Here is a 21,965-nt window from a genome sequence, read left to right as displayed (position 1 = left end):
TGAAAGGAAAAAAGACAATTCTAGAAGATACTCCTAGGAACTAGGACTAAAGCATGTTCCTAGGAACTAGATCCAACACAAAGTTCAATGAATATCTTTTAAGACTATTTATTCTAACAGTTTTTTAGTCAATATTGATTAGTTGTTTTCTGCTGTTGTCAATTAGAATATTTTCAATTATTTGTTGAAATTATTTTTTGTTAAAATTTCATCATGATATGTTTTTAAATGTTGACTAAATATTTTGAAAAAATCTTATAATATTAGTTGAAAATAACCTTGATTGATTTTAATCTAGAAATAGTATCAACTAACTAGTATTTTTAAATAATTAATATTATTTAATCTTGGAAAAATATATTCGGTGGTAATCAAAATATTCAATGTAAACTAGACATGTCAAAACAGGTCGGAACTCGTGAGCCAATCTGGCTCACCACAAGTTCAAGTCGAGTCAAGTTAAAAAATGAAAAATTTTACCGGTTATGAGCTAAAACGAGTCCAGCTCACTTAACCCGTAGGTCAGGTGGGTTCGAGCCAAGTTAAAGTGAATAAGGGTGGCAAAACAGGTCAACCCGACCCGATTTGACCCAACCCATTTTTGACCTGTTGAAAACGGGTCAGGACAGACTAGCCCATTTATACAACACGAGTTAGAGAACATAACCCGTCTTATCCGGTGACGGACTGACGGGTTAACGGGTCAGCCCGTCTGGCCCGTCTTTTAAAAAAAATGTGTTTTTCTTTTTTTCTGAGAACATGGACCTGAATTTAAAATGCAAAGTTGAAACTAGGAAATTGCAAAAAAATTAAACATTTCCAAGGAATGAAAACTTATTCAAACAAATGCTAAAAAGCTGGTACTGAAAAGCCAACGGAAACCAACAAGAACATTACATTAGAACTCTATCTTCATACATTCATAAACACAGAAACTCAACCAAACCTTGAATTTCATCTCATCGTGATTTAACAGGATTTAAAACTTCACCATTCACACCAGAAACTCCAACGCTCATCGCTGGCAAAAAAAATCAACACAGTCTCAATTCGAATCCATATTACAAACTCTACGAAAACATAAAAAACAAATCTAATCTAAAATAGCATCTGCAAAGCCTTCAGAATATACCAGATTCAAACAGTTATCAAGTAAAAAAGGTAAAATGTGTGTGTGCTCTGCTCTCAAGCAATGAAACCGACAAAGACCAAACTAGAAAAAAACCTAGAACAATGGTAGGGGAAATGAAGCTCGCCGACGGAGCAAAGTCGTCGCGGTCGTGGATTTTGTCTCCTTCGTGGGGCTTTCGCCATCCAAAATGAACCTGGATTTCGTCCCCAGAGCAAAGTCGTCTCCTCCGTGGGGATTCGTCGTCTAAAACAAACATGGATTTCGTCGCCCAAAGTAAAGTATCAGGGCCGTGGATTTCGTCTTCTCCATGGTGGTTTCATCGTCCAGAACAAACCTGGTTTCGGTATCCAAAACAAACTTGGATTTTGCCCAAGGCAAAGCTGCTGGAACCGTGGATTTCATCTTCTTTGTGGGTGAGGGTGACCAACATTTGGTTTCATATTTTTGGGTTTTGTCTCTCGTAGATTTCATCTCTCAAGCACTTTAGTGTGTCAGTGAGATGAGAGAAAGAAGTGAAACAAACAAACCCAAAAAAAATAATAACACGGGTCAACCTTTTTCACTTTCTCATGATAAGACGGGCTACGGCCAACCCGTTCCGCAACTCAACGGGTTGACGGGCCAACCTGTCAAACTTGACCCATTTTCCAACCCCTAAAAGTGAATTGACCCACAACCCACTTTAATTTAAAAAATCTCTGACTTTTAATCAAATAAAAAAACCCCTCTTTCTAAAATTAATTAGAAGCTTTAATTCTGATAATTTGTTTTGCTTTTTCACGTCCACTACACAAAGTCACGACGAAGGTTCGTCTTCTTTGTCCACACCACACTACACACAAATAAACCTTCGTCTTCGCTAACACTACACATAGATAATTCATCTTCGTCCTCGTGGTTCATCATCGGTGCTTCTCTAATTTGGTTTGTCGGTGCTCCTTTGTGTCATTGCTCGTTCGCGTCTGTATTAGTGTTCATCGACGTTAGTGGTCGTCCGCGTATTGGTGCTACTCCGCATCACTGGTCTTCGACGTCGTTGTTGCCCTTTTCATCTGTGCTATTCTTTGCAAAAGTGGTTATACGTGTTGTTGCTCCTTTGGGTGGCTACTCCTATACGTCGCTGCTCCTTCAATCATCCTCTATTGTAGTCATTCTCCATGTAAGGTTCATTTCTTAAACTTATTTCTGGGTTTTGTCTCTCATAGATTTCATATCTCTAGCTTTTTAGTGTGTGAGTGAGATTAGAGAAAGAAATGAAACAAACAAACCAAAAAAAATAATAACACGGGTCAGCCTCTTTAACTTTCTCATGATAAGATGGGCTACGGGCTGGCCAACCCGTTCCGCAGCTCAATAGGTTGACGGGCCAAACGGGCTAGGTTGGTACAGGTTGATGGGATCAATATTCTGACCCAGCCCACCATTTTTTGACAGGTTGACGGGTCAGGCCGTCAAGTCTGGCCCATTTTGCTATCCCTAAAAGTGAACTGACCCACAACCCATTTTAATTTAAAAAAGCTCTAACTTTTAATCAAATAAAAAAAAACCCTCTTTCTAAAATTAATTAGAAGCCCTAATTTTGATAATTAGTTTTGCTTCTTCACGTCCAGTACATACAATCACGACGAAGGTTTGTCTTCTTCGTCACACCACACTACACACAAACAGAACTTCGTCTTCATCGACACTACACATAGATAGGTTCATCTTCGTCCTCGTGGTTTATCATCGGTGCTTCTCTGATTTGGGTTCGCCTGTGCTTATTTGTGTCACTACTCCTCTGCATCTGCGTTGGTGTTCATCGGCATCAGTGGTGGTCCGCGCATCGATGCTACTATGGTCACTACTCTTCAATGTCGTTGCTGCCCCTTTTCATCTATGCTCCTCTGTGCAAAAGTGTTTGTTCGTGTTGTTGCTCCTTTGGGTGGCTACTCCTCTCCGTCGCTGCTCCTTCAATCATCCTTCGCTGCAATCGTTTTCCATGTAAGGTTCATTTCTTAACTTATTTTTTTATCTTCCTTCGTGGTGATCTTTGGTGTTAGGAGACAAAATGTGGTTGATGCATCTCTACAATGTCGTTTTTTGAGCTATTGGAATGTGGTTATGCTATTTTAAGTTTTGGATATATTTATGTATTGTGGTTATGATTTGTAGACAACATATTCACTCCTAATGGTTCTGATTTATGGTTTTGTTATTAGAATTAAAATCTGATGTTTGTTGAAGAGTTCTTAAGCGATTTTGATCTTACATGCTTTTATTAGTTTTGTTTTTTTTTGTGAAGTTAGTTGCCATGCCTAAGTTATTATTAATGATGTTCTGTGTTAGTGTGTGTGTGTGGGGGGGGGGGGGGGGGGGGGGGGGGGGGGTGTCCATTTACATCAAGAGTTAGTTGTTTCCTTAGTTCTTTCCATATCTTGGTATATATGACTTATATTTTTCTTACAAATTAATGTGTAGCATGGAATATGAAACTATTCATCAGAGTGTTAATATGAATTTAATGTTGATGGTAATGATCCTTCAGTAATGATCAATTTATATGTTAATTTATAAACTAAAAGTTGTTGATAACTAAAATAGTTTCAAAAAATTATAATTGGTCTCTAAATTGGTTACTAATATTAGCTATCAAGATTTTGACTACCAAAGAAATTGGTCTCTAAACATATTTTTTGTCACTAAAATTAGTCATTATTTAAAAATTTTCTTATATTGAGAATTGTGATATTATATGAAAAAACATTATCTAAAGAACTTTGTTTTTAATATTAATTACTTTATTATGATAATGTTTTGAATTTTAAACTAAATGTTGAACTTTATTTATTTCTTTTGTTTTGAATATTAATTACTTTATTATGATAATGTTTTGAATTTTAAACTAAATGTTGAACTTTATTTATTTCTTTTGTTTTGAATATTAATTACTTTATTATGATAATATTTTGAATTTTAAACTAAATGTTGAACTTTATTTATTTCTTTTGTTTTGAATATTAATTACTTTATTATGATAATATTTTGAATTTTAAACTAAATGTTGAACTTTATTTATTTCTTCATATGTTGGTACTTAATTTCAATAAAAAACTATAAATTTAGGTTGAATTTATTAGATTAGCCAAGATATATATTGTCAATACCTACTCTTGTTTGACTTAATAAAAATAATTTTTTTTAAAAATAAAATAAATTATAATAAATAAAATAAAATAGGTTTTCATTAAGAATTTCGTCATCTTTGATTTTCTATTAACTCTAATTTTTTATTATGAATGGAAGCAAGGTCAATCCTTGTCTGGGTTTACCAAATAAAAATTAAATTATTTCTCAAATAGTTTTTCATTAAGAACTACAATAAAAATTAAATTATTTCTCAAATAGTTTTTCATTAAGAACTGTGTAATCCTTGATCTTTCATTATGAATAGAAATATGTAGGACCAAGGTCAATACTTGTCGGGTTCACAAATAAAAATTAAATTATTTCTCAAATTGATTTTTATTTAGAACTATGTTGTCCATGATTTTTCATTTTTGAATAAAAATACGTAGGAACGACGTACATCCTTGTTGGGTCAAAATAATGTTTTTTTTTTGTTTTGTTTCTTTTTTAACAGTGTTTTCTTATTTTTGAGAAAATTAAATATATTGAAAACCACATAATTTTTGTACATTTAATTAATTTTACCATCTTAGGATAGTCGTTGTATGGTACTAACACTTTCTTTATGTGTAATTGACTCTCAAACTCAAAATTCAGTTTTTGTAGACCTTATCTCATCTTTTCGATTTTTTTCATAATTCTCTAAAATAAATTATGACGATAACTCAAAACTGTTTTTTAAAGTTTAATTTTTGGTTTACCGTCGTAAGTTTGGTTGAGACATATATCATATCTCTATTTGGAATAATATGTTTTTTCATACAATATGTATTGTTAAGTTTTGTATCTAGTACAATAACAAAAAAATTGACCAATCTTCATACAACAACTATGATTTGGTTTAAGCTTTAAATACATTCATTAATTGTGTCACTAAACATTGGCATGTAAAATAATATTATTTTCGTGTTAGTTTGTCATTGATTTTTTTTTGTACAATAGGTATTGTCAATTTCGAATTTAATACAATTGAAAAGAATTGACTACTTTTGTGTAATAGGTATAATTTCCTTTGACTTTTACTTAATAAGTAAAATGCTTACTTAGATATCACGTGGAGAAGATAAGTGGTGCTTTTTAGTTATGTGTATCATTTTTTTATTGTATTATTTGTAATACAAATACATTCTTCGAATACAAAATATTTTATTCAATTTTTGTTTTTAAAATATTTTTTAGAACTCAAAATTGTTAGAGTCCTCTTCTATTGAGTTATATTTCAAGTGCCCTAAATTGGAAAAAGAAACTCAAATATTATCATTAAATAAATAAAAAATTATTGAAAATAAAATATTAATATATATGTTCCTGCAAAAACAATAACAAAATATCAAGGAGCACAACTTACGTCTTACCTAATCCTCGATTTCTTGAGAAGGATACTCCTTGATTCTCTTAGATACGTCTTCTTGTAATATTGCCAGATTAGACATTTTTTGGGTTACCTACGAAAAAGACTCTGATGATCAAGTTAGTAAAAACTCTCAAAAGTCAAATCACAGATTAGAGAAGTAATGAATTGTGTACCTTTAATTGTTGGAATCTACATGTATTCACATTTTAGAACATTCAAGAAGTAATGGTTGAAATTAAAAACAAAACAAAAAAAACGTAAAAATTGTGTACATATGAATGAAAAGTCAACTTTAAATCTACGAACTCTTAAAAAAAATTAATTTCAAATCTTTAAACAATGTTATATATATATATATATATATATATATATATATATATATATATATATATATTATATTAGTTTCCAAACCAAACAATACGATTTCAACGTAGATAAATTTTCCAAGATACGAATATGATAAAAAAAAACCAAAAAATATATTAGTTTATCCTAAAAAGAGAGTAGTATATAGTTGCTTAATGACCTTGATTAAGCCTCTCCACTATTTTTCAAGTTTTATAAGAACCTTCTAAGAAAATAAGGAAATATAAGTTTTAATCCTACAAGATTTACACTACATTTGTGAAACCCATAAGCAAACAATGGCAACCTTAGTTAAGATTAATATAGCTCATAAATGAAAAAGATATTTGAACAATCCAAGAAATTTCAACTAAAATAATGTAAATAACAAATAATGGTGATATTTAATGTGAGGAATCAATGTATGCTATTGAAGCCATTGATTGTAGTAGACTAGCTTTAAGAAGAAAAAACTGTCTCAAAGTGCTTTGAAATCTTCAACTTATCAAAATGTTTGGAGGAATTCATGGTTTTAAAGAAAAGAAAGGCAATTTTGCAAGATTGATACTTTTTAGCCACTTAATGAAAAGAAACAAATTAACTATAGATATGCAAACTTTACATGATAGTGATTATAATATCAGAAGGTCTATGATTTGATAACACATTTTATACACACTTTTATAATTTTATTATATAATGATTATATTTCAAATGGTTTACTTTTTATTTTCAGTTCATTTTCATATTAGTAATAAATCAGGTTCTTTGATATATTTGCTTTAATTTTGTACTTTTAATTTATCTGATTTTCACTCACTGTTTTATCACAATTTTTGTTATAAATATAATTTTTGTCTGATATCAATTGCATTGGATTTTTAGTGCTTCAATTTAGATAAATGGTTTTCTATATTTGGACTCATATACTATTATTTATGATTTTTAGAAGTTAGAACAAATTTGCCGAAAATTTGACAAAGAAGACCTTGCAGAATAGTTTCTTTCCTTGTATTAGTTTATTTTTTTAATTGGACTTAAAAGACTTGATTAGAGTCCAAATTAGGCTCATATTAGCTTTATATTTCAAAGATTATATAGGTATTTTTGTAAGGATATGGAAAATGGTATTTTGTGATGGATGATGTTTTTAAAATATTGACACTCAATTATTTTAATATTAAAATGTTTTAGTATAATAAAAAAGTTTGTAAATGAGTTTCATTATTTAAAAATACATTATTTCTTTAAAAATCAATTTTTTAGAGCTCTATCATTTCTCTCTAAGTTTTCTCACTTCCTATTCCTCTATTTGAATACTTGAAACCGCTGCAGTGATCCTCACAGAGAGTTCTTCAAATATAGTTGACCAATTTCTCCATTTGATTAAGTTGGTTTTCTTCCCCTTTCTAGGTTCAATCTATTCTTTTTTTTACTTATGGGTCTATTTTTCTTGCATATGTCATTAGAATCATCTATATGATTCTCTGCTGATAAGTAATTAAGTTGGTATGGCCAAATTGTTTTTATGTTATTCCTAGGTATAAATAGAACATCTTGTGAGTTTGAAGGTGGTGTGGGTATTCTTAGATTTGTTAGGCTATTTCATAAGTAAGGAGAACTAATTGCAGCTACTATAGTTTCTAAATTTGCTCAATTGACTAGTTGTGCCTTTGTAACTATGATTGTATGATCAATTGTTATGTACGACGAGTATGAGTTGTCAAATTAGGACCGTAGATTCTTAAATTTCATGTTTTGATTGTATGATGAATTTTAGGGTATTTGATGAACGATAATTGAAATTGTTAGTTTTGTTGTTGGCATTTAGCGCTTGGAATGTTGTATCTTGAATGAAGATTGGAATTATGGTATTTGGTGCTGCTAAAACTGTCTAGAATATCATTTTGTTTTCTGAAATTATGCAAACTTGTTGGACGAAAGGTATGCTCGTTGGCTGAATTCGCATGATTCATTTTTCAGAGGCAATTAACCATTGGATGAGATTTGGTTGTTGGGCAAGACTATTAAAGGTAGTGTCAAGCGACTAAACTCGTTGAGCGAGTAAAAATACTTATTGGGCGAAAATGAAATCAAATTTAGATAGTTTTACCTAAGGATGTCAAAAACATTCGTACCCGTGGGTATCCACAGATAAACCTGCAATGGGTAGGAAATTGATATTGTAAATGGATAACCGCGAGTAACGGGTACGAGTATTTTTTATACCTACATGTTAATGGGGCAGGTACGGGTATCATAATATATGTACCTGTGGATACCCGTACACGCTATACTATAATTTAAATTAAAAAGAATATGATTAAAATATTAACACATTAATTTTGAATGGGTTATTTTTTATCATTTGGTTTTAAAAAAATCTCAATTTCTTTGTAAACTATCATTCAACACTACTTAAATGGATTATTTGGACTTTATTTAAAATTTATGAATGTTATGTATTGTATTTTATGTGAATTTAAGGTTAAAATATGTTGATAAATATTTTATTTTATTTTATTTGTAAATACCCGCGGGTACTTGTAGATATTAAAAAATATGTAAGTACCCACATAATGGATACCTGCACGAATATGGGGACGAGTACGGGACAAATATTTATCCAGTTGGTAGGGTTCGGGGGAGCTACTACCCATACCCTACTCGCTATGTTGACATCCCTAGCTTTACAACTGAGCGAGTGAGTTCTCTCCGGGCTAATTTTGGCACATAAATTTCTAGGAGCTCTAGTGGTGCTCTTACTAGGTGCATACTTGGCTCACTGGGTGATTTATTGCCAAAATTGTTCCAGTGCTAGATTTGCTACGTAAAGCCTCTGGTCGTTGAGCTTATGGGCCTTTAGGTACAACTCACTGGGCGAAGGTATGCTTTTGTTGAGCGAGACTAGTAGAGTCTCTCAACACTTTCAATTTTGTGAAAGTTTCAACTTTATTGGATATTTTGATGAGAGTTAGATGTTAGTACTATAATTCTGAGTATGTAAATTGTTTGAGGATGATGTTTTCTAATCTAGGGTGGATTAGGCATGTGTTCCATAATGTATTCTTTGATATAAGGATTCACTATTGGAGGTTATCCTGACACTTTAATAATCATCCAGACTCGTGTAGAGAAGGATAAGTTATGTGGTGAGAGTAGTAGGATATCCTAGTCTAAGGGCTTTACTTTAGCTTAAGACCAAAAAGGACTAACCTTGTGTATGGTAAGGCGAAATCCATTGGTAATGACTATGTAGAGTAGAAGAGGCCACCACAAATGCAAAACTTGTTAAAATCTAATACCAATGCATGTATATGAATAATTGAGTCTTGTTGAGTCTTTACTCGTGACATATTTGTCTTTAAGAACAATTTGTATGTGATTTTGACTTAAGTTCTGTTATATGAAAACTCTTTTACAAATTATTTTACCCTTCTTCTATGTTGTTTTGTTTTATGTTTGTTTTCTTCTTTTGCAGAATCACCTTAATTGGTGTGAGCAAATGAAGAAACAAGAGTTGATCTAGCTCAAGATGAGGAAGATGCAACTCTCTAGCTCTCAAATTGTGGTTCAGTTTATATAAAGATCTTTTTGAAATACTTCATGTTTTCTTTTCCTAACTGGTAGTATACATGAATATTATAAAATTGAAAGTAATAATAAGCATAACATAACCAATCTAAACATTCAGAACCATAAAAAAGGGTAAGTTTTCCCCCTTAACTTTAATTATATTTTTACATAAAACTCAATTTTGAAGGTAAAGTTTACATCTCGATCTTATTTTCCTGTCTCATTTGTGGTCTTTTAGTTATTATGCTCCAATTATTCTATTATCCACCAAAAGACTAAACCCTTATATAATCAATAGTTTTGTAGTAAAATTCCATCTCCTCATCAAGATATATGTAGAAAAACTCTCGAAATCCATAAATTGAAAAGTACCAAAAAAATAAAACTGGACAAAAGAAACACATTTCTAATCCTAATACGAATCCCCAACAAACAAAATAAAAACAACAGTAAATAGAAAAAAAAAAACATACTAACCATAAATGAGGATAAAATATTGGTACACAAACAACATGATATTCAAGAAATGTAATATGCCAAAACCCTCAAAAAAGGATTCTAGAGTAGAAGAAAGCAAGGAGGAACAAGAGAAGACATAAAGAAATAAAAATAGAAAATAGAAAAAGATTGACTATAAGAGAATAAAGATAAGTAATCATTTTTTTTAAACCAAATTATAATTTACTACAAAAGGGTTTTAACTCATTAAATATCTTTTTTAATACCAATAAAAATTAACAGACATTAATGGTGATTTAATTAAATGTTATTCTAAAACATAAATTTATAATTAATTTAGTAGAAGTATATTAGTACTAAAAAGATTTTTTTTAGTCTTTTTTTACTTAAATGTAATTTTATAATTAATTTAATAGAAGTATATTAGTACTATTTTTTATGTCTTTTTTCTTAGACATTGCTTTATAATTAATTTAAAAGAGAAATAATACTACTACAATTTTATTTTGAGGTATTATTTTTTTGGAGGCTTAAAACAAGTGTTTTATTGCTTTACTCTTGAACTGACTCTCCTTGTAACATCCCATCCAAATATTATGAATTTAATTAATAAAATAGGATATTAATATTAAAACCTCATTTATTAAGCTCCATTTTTCAAAACATGGGAAATATAACAACTTTATTTCATAACAAAAACCAGCTCAGAGCCAATTATTATAAAATTCAATATATTATCAAAAATCGTCTCATAATAAAACCAATTTCTATAATTCAATTGATTACAAAAGGAACTTTAAAATTCATAAAATAAAATCTTTGTAGAAATGTTTCCACGATAGCCCACGCTCCCTTGTATCGCGTGCACAATCATCGCCAAAACACAAGCAGATAGGGTGAGTTAACAGTTTAAACCATACACATAATATGAAACAATTATAGCAACACGAACATACCAAAGGAATTTCCATCCTTTGATTCTATAACATATGGCCACTACCATGTTACATGTGTTCTACGTCTTCAAATGAATACCTCAAGATGTCTTGTTGCCACACCTACCAGCCACAACTGGCAGAACACGTGCGGGAAACCATGCTACGGACCACACTCCGTAACGGCGGGTGAAGTTCCCAATACGAATATCATTTGTAACGTCCCAAAATTACCGAAACCGTTGGTCTCATACCAAGGACAACAATCTATCTTGACCCACTGTACGAGTCATAACTCGTACACTCACACCAGCAACACTCGCCAACCCGAGCCATAACTCAAGAGTTCCTCGTGTTCATGTGCCATCCCGAGCCACAACTCAAGAGATGTCATTCTGAGCCACAACTCAAGGAATACCACGTGCTTAACCCCTATCCTGAGCCATAACTCAAGGGATACGTTCCGAGCAACAACTCAAGGAACACTAGCAAACCGACCTATAAGGTATCATTGAAGCATTGTAGACCATGCGCATCCACACCACACAAGCAATTACTTTGACAATGGACCCACGATATACGATGCTCCAACGAACCTGCCTGTTCGTGGTTCTGCCTCTACAAACCTCCCCGCTCGTAGTCCAACTATACGGACCTCTCCGCCCGTAGTGCAACACACGTGATCCACCAGCTACGAACCTTCCCGCTCGCAGCATCTCTCAAATGTGAGCACGAAACATATAAACCTCCCTGCTTGTATTCCCACACGAGAGTATCAAGATATGAACCTCCCAACTCATATCATCACGTGTTCACCACCAGCCATGAACCTCCCTGCTCATGACCTAAGCATCTCTTGGTCCAAGTCCTAGCATACAACATACAAAGTGCTAGCAAACGATGTTCCACTACATACCGCCTGGTAGAGCCTTCTCGCCGCCAAGCGCCAAACACAAGCAAAGCCTCTGACAAAGGGCTATCGCCTGGTGGGTCACTCCTCACTGCCAGGCGCCACGCATTCCAATGACTTCCCTGGTACTTCTATCACCTGATGGCAATACCTGTGCCGCCACGCGCTATACCAGTAATGTGCCAGCTACTGGTTTAGCACTCTACCACGGGGTTTCAGCACCCCCTAACAGTTCAAGCATATATACAAGTTATAATTTTAACTGTATATAAATTACCTATACTTGCACGACTGTAATTTTAGCCAACATAACATTCACTTATTCAACAATCATATCACTCATTCAATCATAGTCCTTATAAATGAATAACAATGCACACATCTATTTACCAACATTTCCTACTTAACATATGCATTTTTACCATACATTTAATCTTTTCCAACATGCAAGTTACTACCACTGTATTTCTGCATGCATCACTAATACATATAACCATAGTAACTAAAACAGTCACCCCATCACATCTTAATCAAATAAACCTTTACTTTTTCACGCAATTGATACCAATCATCAATCCTGCGCATATATAATTAGAGGTCTTACTTATACACATTCCCTTCATACTACATTTGTCATTTTCCTAGTTTACGCATATCATCACCTGATGACCCCAAATCACGCCAAACAGAATCAACTCAGAACATCCACTGTCTTGATGTGTCGCCTGGCAGCAATTCATGTGCCGTCAGGCGGTGCATACAGAATATGGGTTCTTGCCTAGATTTTTGCACCTACGCAAACCCCAACCATGCAATTCCTCCCATTTTTACAGATTATTAACACATTTATATAATTATATGCCATTAGGAGAGTTCATGTTCGTTCCAGTACCATTAATATCATGAAAACAACACATAAATTATCAAATCTCTGATCATGTTCTTTCACCCCCAAATCCCAAAATGAACCCTAATTTCCCAATCATAAAAGATACATAGAATTATAGCGAAGACATCACTGGCAGACATTTTCAACCTATGAATAACGCATGCTCAAATCAAATATAAAGCAACAATGTAAGACCCGAGAAAAATTAAATAGTTAATTAAATAATTATTTAATAAATGCGGGTAAGAGGAGCGTTTATAGGATTTAATGAAGATAACTATGACGTGTAAAAGTGCTAGCTCAAGTGGGTGAGAGTACTTTATTGTGTGAGAGGACTTGGGTTTGAGTCTTATGTGTGCCATTTGCGTGTTATTTAATTATGAATTTTTAAATTATATATTTTAAAGAGTGATGTGATCGCATAACCTTAAAATCTAAGAAGTTATCACAATTGTGATTTGGTTGAATTGGTTGTGCGTTTGCTTTGTGATTGTAGGGATGTGAGTTCAAACCTTGTTGAGAACTAAATAATTTCTTTTTGCCAATTTTTCCTTTGGCATGAATGTGAAAGGGTTAGAAACCTAGCAGCCAATAGAGAGGTAGCCTAAGGGCTGGAAATAATGGGATAATTAAACATTGATTAGCCTTAGTCTATTTTTTTTATTATTAAAATTCGTTTAAGGTACTAAAAGGGTAATTAGGAGAGAGTAATTGTGAGAGAGGAAAAGAGATTAGAGGAAAGAGGCTGAGAGTTGAGTGTAAGGGTTTGGGCGGAGGTTTTTTTGAGGCAATTGGCACGATATAGAGCAAGGAGTTAGAGTGCAAGCCATTTTGAGAGTGCAAGCAAAGAACAAGGGTGGTTTTTCGGTTAAAGTCACATTCAATCCGAATTTGGAGCGAGGATCATAGGTAAGGGGAGTTGTTTTTATTTATTTTGACTCGTGCTAACTGTACTGTGATCGAATGAATTGAATTGGATGAGTTTCTGTGCCTAATTATGCAGTTCGTTTAACATTTCTGGGTTCTTGCCTAGAAACCGCCTGGCGGGCATGAAGGTGCCGCCAGGCGACACATCAGTGTTAGCCTATTTTGGGCTCTGTGGCATGAGCTGCCTGGCGGCGAGGCTGAACCGTCGGGCGATGTGCAATGTTGTCGCTATTTTTATTGCACTTTGTTGAAATTATGACATGTGGGATTTACAATTGGATTTTCCATGTCCATGTAATTGAATAATCTTGTGATATTTTATGTGTTCTGGGGTTTTGGGCATATTAAGAATTCGTTTGGGAACATGTGAGATTTGTACGGGAATCAAAGAATGGTATGAATTGTGGGTTAGGTATGATTGCTATGTGATTGGAAGAAATGAGAATAGTGATTGAATGACATAATAGTGTGATGGGTTGTTAAGTCATGTTGAGCGAATTGGGCGTTGAGATTGGAGACTGGTTCGACTTCGGGGTTGAGGATCTTCGCAGGTGCAGGAAAATTGAAGTTCTAATCTGGTACTGGAATGCCGCCTGATGGCGTTACACTTGCCGCCAGGCGATGCTAGGATGCAGACCCGTTTCTGTGCAGAAATGGAATGACGCGAGAAGAGGCAAAAATCAGTGTGTGGGTTGATAGGAAGCTTTAAATTAATGAAAAATTTTGGAGATTAATAGAGTAAGAGAAGAGGAAGGGGAGTATATTGTAATGTATTGATGATTAGTTAGGCAATGGAAACTTTAGTGAAGATGAATGATCTGATATAAGAATGTGGTGGAAGAATAGTGTATCTGCAATTTACGGGTGAGTATGAAATGTGGTGTTTTGGTAAGTTAATCGATGAAGAATTACAGAATGGAACAATGTAATAGGTTAGTAAGCATAAGACTTGGGATAGGCTTAGCGTGAGAGAGTAATGCACTGAGTGCCAAAACCAGCTGCAGAATGCTTCTGGTATGGCGCCTGACGGTCCACTAATAACCGCTAGGCGATAGGCTTAGCGTGAGAGAGTACTGCACTGAGTGGCGCCTGGCGGCACGGTATGCTCCGCCAGGCGGTGACGAGAAAACAATGGCACTGGAAGGACGCTGGCGCTTGGCGGGGAGTGGATACCGCCAAGTGATCTGGAACAATTTCGCCTAGCGGCGTATGGGCCGAGCCAGGTGGAAATGTTGTTGTCCTTTGTTTGTTTGGTGTGTTATTTAAGCAATGATGCTACACTTGGATCAGGAGATGTTGTGTCATGAGCGGGTAGGTTCATGGATGGTGGTTAACATGTGATGGTATGAGCGGGGAGGTTCATATTCAGTTACTCTCACGTAGGGATACGAGCGAGGTAGGTTCGTATGTTTCGTGCTCACGCTTGAGAGATGCCACGTGCGGGGAGGTACGGGGCTGGTGGATCATATGTGTTGGACTACGGGCGGGCAGGTCCGTAGAGTAGGACTACGAGCGGGGAGGTTCGTAGAGCAGGACTACGAGCGGGGAGGTTCGTAGAGGCAAGAACACGAGCGGACAGGTTCGTGTGAGCATCATATTCCCGAGTCCGAGACTAACCAGTTGTGTGACTTGAAGGCTATAAAGCCTTGGGGTTAAGGTCTTGGCCAAGAACTATGTAGAATGAATAAGATGGGTATATGATTTATCTTGCGTATTTTATATCTGTTATTTTATTTTCTCAGCTCACCCTTTCTGTTTGTGTGTGGCGATGATCGTGTGATTCGTTACACGAGAGTAGATGTTAATACAGGTGGTGCTGAGGATGTCCAGGCGACGGAGTGAGGGCTAGCTTTGGGGATTAGAGCTAGGGTTTTTCTCACATGTATTTTACTATGCTTTTATTTATGAACACAGATTTTGGGAACTTGTAACACTTTAATATTTATGTTATAAGTTTTGGCGCGTGTTTTTCATGAATTTCAATTTTCCCGCGTTAGGAGTATTATTAATGCTACTTTTAATATAATTTATTTTTTTTATTATTTATTTTTAAGTAATATTCCTTAGGGATGTTACATTTGGTATCAGAGCAAACATTTTGATTTTTTTGGAAAAACTGGGGAGTGAGCTGATGTTTATTGTATGAAATTGGTTGATGTGTGTTGATTGTTAAACTTGATAGTGTGTATTTTAATCATAAGAACCAAAACATTTATTAAATTTGTAAACATTAATCAAACCTAGTTGATAAAATTTAAAAATATTTTAAATAAAATATAAAAGGAAAATAAATCTTCCAATTAAAAATTATTTTAAATATCTATTTACTTAATTTTTTTAATTTTAATGAAATCTCTTTTTTTATATACTAATAAAAGTTATATTACATCACTTGATCAAAATCATACAAAGAACAAATTAAACTAATAACAATAAAATTTTAACATATGATTGAGTTAAAAAATAAAAATAATTACATAAAAAATATCAAAATAGTATTCTACATTATAAAAATAAACAACAAATAAAAATATCAAAAAAATTATCAAATGTCTTAGAAATAATTTGAGAGACCATTGAATGAAATTGCACACAGAAAATAAATGTATAATTAAGGGTGTAATAAGATGAAAAATACCTTATAGATCTAAGAAAACTTTTCAAATATCAACTTAGTCGATAATTAATATACAATGAAAATGGTTTTAGGGAAATAGAAGAGTTCTTCAAATGAAACAAAAACTAATAACAATAGAATAAAGAAGATAAATTTTTTATATTACCTAATAAATGAAAGGTTTATACTATGAACACTTACATTAATAGTATTAAACATTCTCATATGAAAATAAAATATACAATAAATAAAAATATTAAAAAAAGTAAAAATACTCAAATATAAGACATAAAAAATATTTAATTGACATACACCATTTAATCATAATTGTATAAAGTATATATATATATATATATATATATATATATATATATATATATATATATATATATATAAATGGATATAAGATTAATAGACAATGAATATTGTGGACGGAAATACAATGGAAATGAATATTATAAGGGTTATGTGATTGGCTTTACCTATTATCTGAAGTTTGAAATCTTAATTTGTTTTTTTTTTCAAAAAACCGAACAAGCTACACCAAAAGTTTAAATAATTACGTGTTATTAACATTTAATGTTACTTATAGCAATTTGTTTACCTCTATTTTCTTTTACTATAGAGTAAATGTGAAAAATAAAATAGTTATAATCAGTGAAAATCCCATTCAACAGCATTGTTTTTTGCACTAAAAAAATAAAATTACCTATAGATAAAATTTTGTTAGTAATAGTAAAATTTACTCAATAAAAAATGAATAAAAGTTAACAAATTTTAGTAATGTAAAAAAGATTTTTTCTATCAATAACATTTTATTGATAATTACGTAATTTTTTGTAATGTTAATATAATGTTTAGATATAATAGTAATATAAATGATTAGTTTAATAGATTTTATATGGAAAGTAACTTATAAATGGAAATCTAAACTACTTGATTAAAATGAAGAACAAACTTATGGACAATGTCAATGTGATGTGATGTGGCTTCACTCTATCTTCTTTTACTTTCTTTGTGCCTTTATCAACATGCAACCGACAATCTCTCCATTGATAAGAGCAAACGCAACAAAAGAAATTTTTATTTTCTTTTTCTTCTCTTGTGAAAACCTCTCTCTACTTGTAGTTGTTGCAAAATCATTAATAAGAATTGAATGGTGGAACCTTTGGTTAACTTGGTCATTAGTCATTACTTCCATGCTTTTGGGCAAAGAATAAAAATCTGAGCTTTATTCAAATTTAACTGTTACCTATTGTTTAGGTATATAATATAATAGAGTTTGAGTTTTGTTTTGTTGGTGTTCTTTAATACCCTTTTTAATAACCTATAGAAAATTGGAAAGAAATATCAAGAACCCTATCTGGGAAGTAATTCTCCCTAGTGGGACCCATCTGGACCATGCTCAAAATTGGCATCTTCAACAAAGATAAACACATAAACCATGTAAGGGTTTTCCATAAGGGCACATTCATGGTGATGAAATTTCCCTAAAGCTACCATCTTTTGGTTCAATAATTCAACACCCAGTTTGCAGAGTTTCATTCTTTGATCAGTTTTTCTTTCTATTTCTCATATCATAGATCAACCAACCTGGTTTTTTTTTTTTTTTTGGGATCACTCTTGAACCATCTTAATGGATATTGATGAGTGGGAGTTTCTGTCTGATGATGGGTACCTTGATTTCAACGAAGATGGTGGGAAGAAAAAGCAGAATAATTCATTCGGAAAGGGAAAGTTGGACTCAAAGAGTGTGTTTGACATGGACTACTTTTGCTCATCACCACCACCACCACCAAGGGTTCACACTCAGCTAGTTCCTTTGCCAATTGAATTGGAGCCAAGAATCATGGCCCCAGAAGATGTTTTGGTGAAAGACATCATGAAAAACGGTCCTGTGGGGTTGGATGCAGTTGCCCCACCAGAGAAAACAAAGGATTTTGAGGCAGTGGAGGCTGATAGAGTGAAGGTTTTCTTCAAGATCAAAGAGAAGAGTGATTTTGCTGACATGAAAATGGACTCTCCCAAGTCAAGTAGTAGGGGAATCTTGCCTTCAATTGATGCAGGAGGCTTCAAATTTGAGGACAAAGGTGAGACCATAGAGATCATCACCTCTCCCAGAAGAAGGGTTATTGAGAAGGAAGTGTGTGAGAAAGAAGAAAACTCCACTTGGGAGGAAGAGAATAACAGTGGTTTCAACTTGTGGAAGTGGAGTTTGACTGGTGTTGGAGCCATATGTTCTTTTGGTGTTGCTGCTGCAACTATTTGTGTTCTGTTCTTTGGAAGCCAGCAAAGGAACAAACTAAAGCAGGATCAGAAAATCAGGTTCCAGATCTATGCTGATGACAAGGTAAGCTAATCTCAGATTTTTTGTTTTCACTGAGTTTGTTCCTTGTAAAACTGAAACTGCAACATCAAGATTTTGAGTTTTTTTTTTTTTTTTTTACATATCAGGATCAAATTTGTTCAAATATAATAGACAAGTTAAAAAGATCTTACTAGTTATGCTATAAGTTCTCATGAACTTCAATTTGTACAAAACTCAGAGTACAGAAGGGAGTGTAGTGTGTTCTGAAATGTTATTGTTAATATTTTACACCAGTAATATTTTTTGACCTGTCTATATTCGTAATATTTGAGCAAATTTGTCCCTATGTAAAAAAACCAGATTTTGGAGTTTCATAACTGTTCTCAATGTTGGTTTTCTATTAGAATGAAGATTCAACTCTGTGATTAATGTTGACATGTAATGAAAACCTTATACCATGAAACACTGAAATAGAACTCTACTTTTGTTTATCACCTAAAGAACTGTATAAACTTATCTTTTTTGAAATATTCAGTACATTTGTGACTTTTTACTTTGTGTTTGTTCACAGTTTTTGACATCATTATAGATCATAAGTAAGATTCTGAGAATGATTTAGTATTGGCTTTTGTTGTTTGTTTGTTTGTTTGAGAAGTGTCAAGGAAAGAAAAAGTCTGTTTACTTGTGGCAAGGTTTTTGGAATCTTTTGATTGCAATTTGGAACATTGAATAGTGTACTGGTATTGGTCCAATGTTGTTCTAATTGGTTGTTGGATTTTGAAGTAGTGATTTGTTTGGTTGTGATTTCAGAGGATTAAGCAAGTGGTGCAGCATGCAACGAAGTTAAACGATGTAATTTCTGCAGCAAGAGGTGTTCCTATGAGCAGAGCTCATATAAGTGTTGGAGGTTATTATGATGGTCTCTGAAGTATTGATTGGGTGGGTTCATGAAGCAATTGGAGTTTACAATGGAGGAATAGTTCCATAAGATCTATGAATCTGGCCGTATTCTATATTGCTGTAAATAACTTATGTCAGATTTCAGAAAGAAAACCATGATACTAGATTGTTGTTCATGTTTGTTTGCTCTGTATATTTTCTGTGATCTTGTAAATTAAGTCACAGATTGTAGGCACTTTTGTTATTATTTGATTATAATTTTTGAATTAATATATCAAGATGTTTCTAGCTTTACAATCATTGATTAAAATATTAATGTTTTAAATTTTAAGGAAGTAAAATATATGTTTAACAAAATTTAGAGTTAGTTATAATTGTTAACTTTTTCTATTTAGTTGTAGTACTAATCACAAATCATTTAGAGTTATTATTTCACATGCGTCTTAAAGACAGGTTTTAATTGTTTCTTTTGAAAAGAATAAGACAGGTTTTAATTGTTTCTTTTGAAAAGAATAAGACATTTAATAAGGGTATGTTTGGATGAATTTTCTCGTAAAGACTTCTAAGAAAAGAAAATATATGTAAAAGTAAAATTGCTAAAGTTAACAAAGTTAAAATAAAATTTTGGACAAAATATATTAAGAGAATTTTTATAAATTAACTGATGTTATAGTTAATTTTAGTTTATGGAAAGTCTAATTTAATTAATTTTTTACTATATTTTTCTATTTTAGTACAATTATATCAACTTAATGTAAATTGGATTACAAGATTTCTTCTGATGAGAAAAAAATATGTACAACAAAGTTTTTTTTTTCATTTTATGAACAAATTTTATGAACAAAGTTAGAATGATAGATTTGAAAATATACATTTATATTACAAAGTGTGTTAAACGATCAATGGTAATAGAGATTCCTACTTCTAATCCTTTCCCTTCTATTGTCACTATTTATTTACCAAAAGTGACTGCACAATTTAAGCAAAAAAACAAAAAAAAAAATTTCACCTTCATTTGAATTATTTTAAGTCATTTCACTTCCACTTACTTGACAAAGTATAAGTATATTTGCAATGTCAATCAAGCTTACACAATATTTGAATTTTACCGATATAAGATATTTTAACATCATATTTGTTGAATTATTATAACTAACAATCTTCTCCACTGACACATCTCCTTGCACCACTCCATCAAGAATAAAATGTATTCTAACATATGATTTAGCTTTTGTTAAGTGAATTGTATTTTGACTATCACAATACACAATAATGTCTTTCTATATGATATTGAGATCACAAATAAGATCTTTGAACAATAAATATTCTTTCGCAACTTCTCTAATACCATATATTTTTTCTTTGTTGTTGACAAGGTAATAAGGGATTATAAAGTTGCCTATCAACTTATATCCTTATTTCCAATTATGAAAATATAAGGACCTTACGTAATCAAGATAATCAACATAATTTGTCAAAAAATCATCTTATATCCTTACTTCGAATTGTGAAAATATAAGAACCTTATGTGATCAAGATCGTCAACATAATTTGTCAAAAAAATCATGTGTCATGATTAGTAGCTTTATTTTCTTTCAGGCCAAATACCAATCCAATATTACTTGAGCCCTTTAAGTATCCAAGAATTCACTTCACAACCAAGATATTTGGTCTGGTAAACCATGACATCAAAGTTCCAATTCCATTATAGTAAGGTACTAGTAGAAAGACTTCTTCAATTGGTCAACATGATATGATTTTTCAAGGATGACAACATGTTCCATATATTATTTTAAATCTTTAGTCTAAATTTACCAAGAAGAAAGATTGATGTCACATCAAGTTATTCCAACTCCAAATCATGAAGACACACTAGAGTAAAAAAGCACTCAAATGTGTTTTACGATAAGAGAATAAAAAAACCTCATTAATATCATGTCTTTGTGTAAAGCATTTTATGAATTACTTAACAAAATTACACTGATCAAATTATTTCTATATAAGTAAACCAAATAAAAAAGATTACAAAAGAGCTTCAAAATGAAAAAAAAATTCAAGGAACTATAGTTCGTTGTAGTCAGCTCTGTGGAGCATAACTTTCATTTATTCGTGGCAACAATTGCGGTGTTTCGATGTTCCTGTACTCTTAGTCAACAACTCAATATGACAAGTGTGTGATTCAAAAGCACTAGGACATGTAAAACCGTCAAAGCATTTTCCTGAATCGGCCGGTGGAAAACTTGTATTTCAAACTAGTGAATATTCAAAGTTGATATTGTGATATGGTAATTGAAAATATGTTTCGATTTTTTTTTTTTGTTAAAATCATGCTTGGAAGCATGAATTCAATTTTTTTTAGTGTATAAAAACCTTACTTTAGTAATACTTTTTTGTCTAACATTGTGTTCGTATATAATTTCCATTTCATTTTTACCTTATTTTTAT

General features: G+C 32.4%; 1 protein-coding gene and 1 long non-coding RNA gene across 2 annotated transcripts; one reads left to right on the top strand and one right to left on the bottom strand.

Moving 5' to 3' along the window:
- Window positions 1-816: 816 nt before the first annotated feature.
- LOC114182485 (uncharacterized) lies at window positions 817-1,503 on the bottom strand. The gene is made up of 2 exons (XR_003604095.2): window positions 1,226-1,503; window positions 817-1,021 (listed from the first exon to the last, which is right to left on the bottom strand). It is a non-coding gene; the product is annotated as an uncharacterized LOC114182485 (long non-coding RNA).
- A 16,266-nt stretch (window positions 1,504-17,769) lies between these two features.
- LOC114182352 (uncharacterized) lies at window positions 17,770-19,817 on the top strand. The gene is made up of 2 exons (XM_028069217.2): window positions 17,770-18,662; window positions 19,431-19,817. The coding sequence occupies exons 1-2, from the start codon at window positions 17,949-17,951 to the stop codon at window positions 19,545-19,547; spliced, it is 831 nt and encodes a 276-aa protein (XP_027925018.1). The 5' UTR covers window positions 17,770-17,948; the 3' UTR covers window positions 19,548-19,817.
- Window positions 19,818-21,965: the final 2,148 nt, after the last annotated feature.

Source organism: Vigna unguiculata, chromosome 4 (assembly GCF_037176805.1).
Source record: "Vigna unguiculata cultivar grain cowpea cultivar isolate G323 ecotype 2 chromosome 4, ASM3717680v1, whole genome shotgun sequence".
Taxonomy (NCBI): domain Eukaryota; kingdom Viridiplantae; phylum Streptophyta; class Magnoliopsida; order Fabales; family Fabaceae; genus Vigna; species Vigna unguiculata.
This window is presented reverse-complemented; position numbering and strand designations above follow the sequence as displayed.

Bases quoted from the DNA above. Each gene is read 5' to 3' on its own strand.
- LOC114182352 (XM_028069217.2), top strand. From the start codon at position 17,949: ATGGATATTGATGAGTGGGAGTTTCTGTCTGATGATGGGTACCTTGAT. The intron at 18,663-19,430 runs GTAAGCTAATCT...TTGTGATTTCAG, and splicing joins AGATCTATGCTGATGACAAG to AGGATTAAGCAAGTGGTGCA.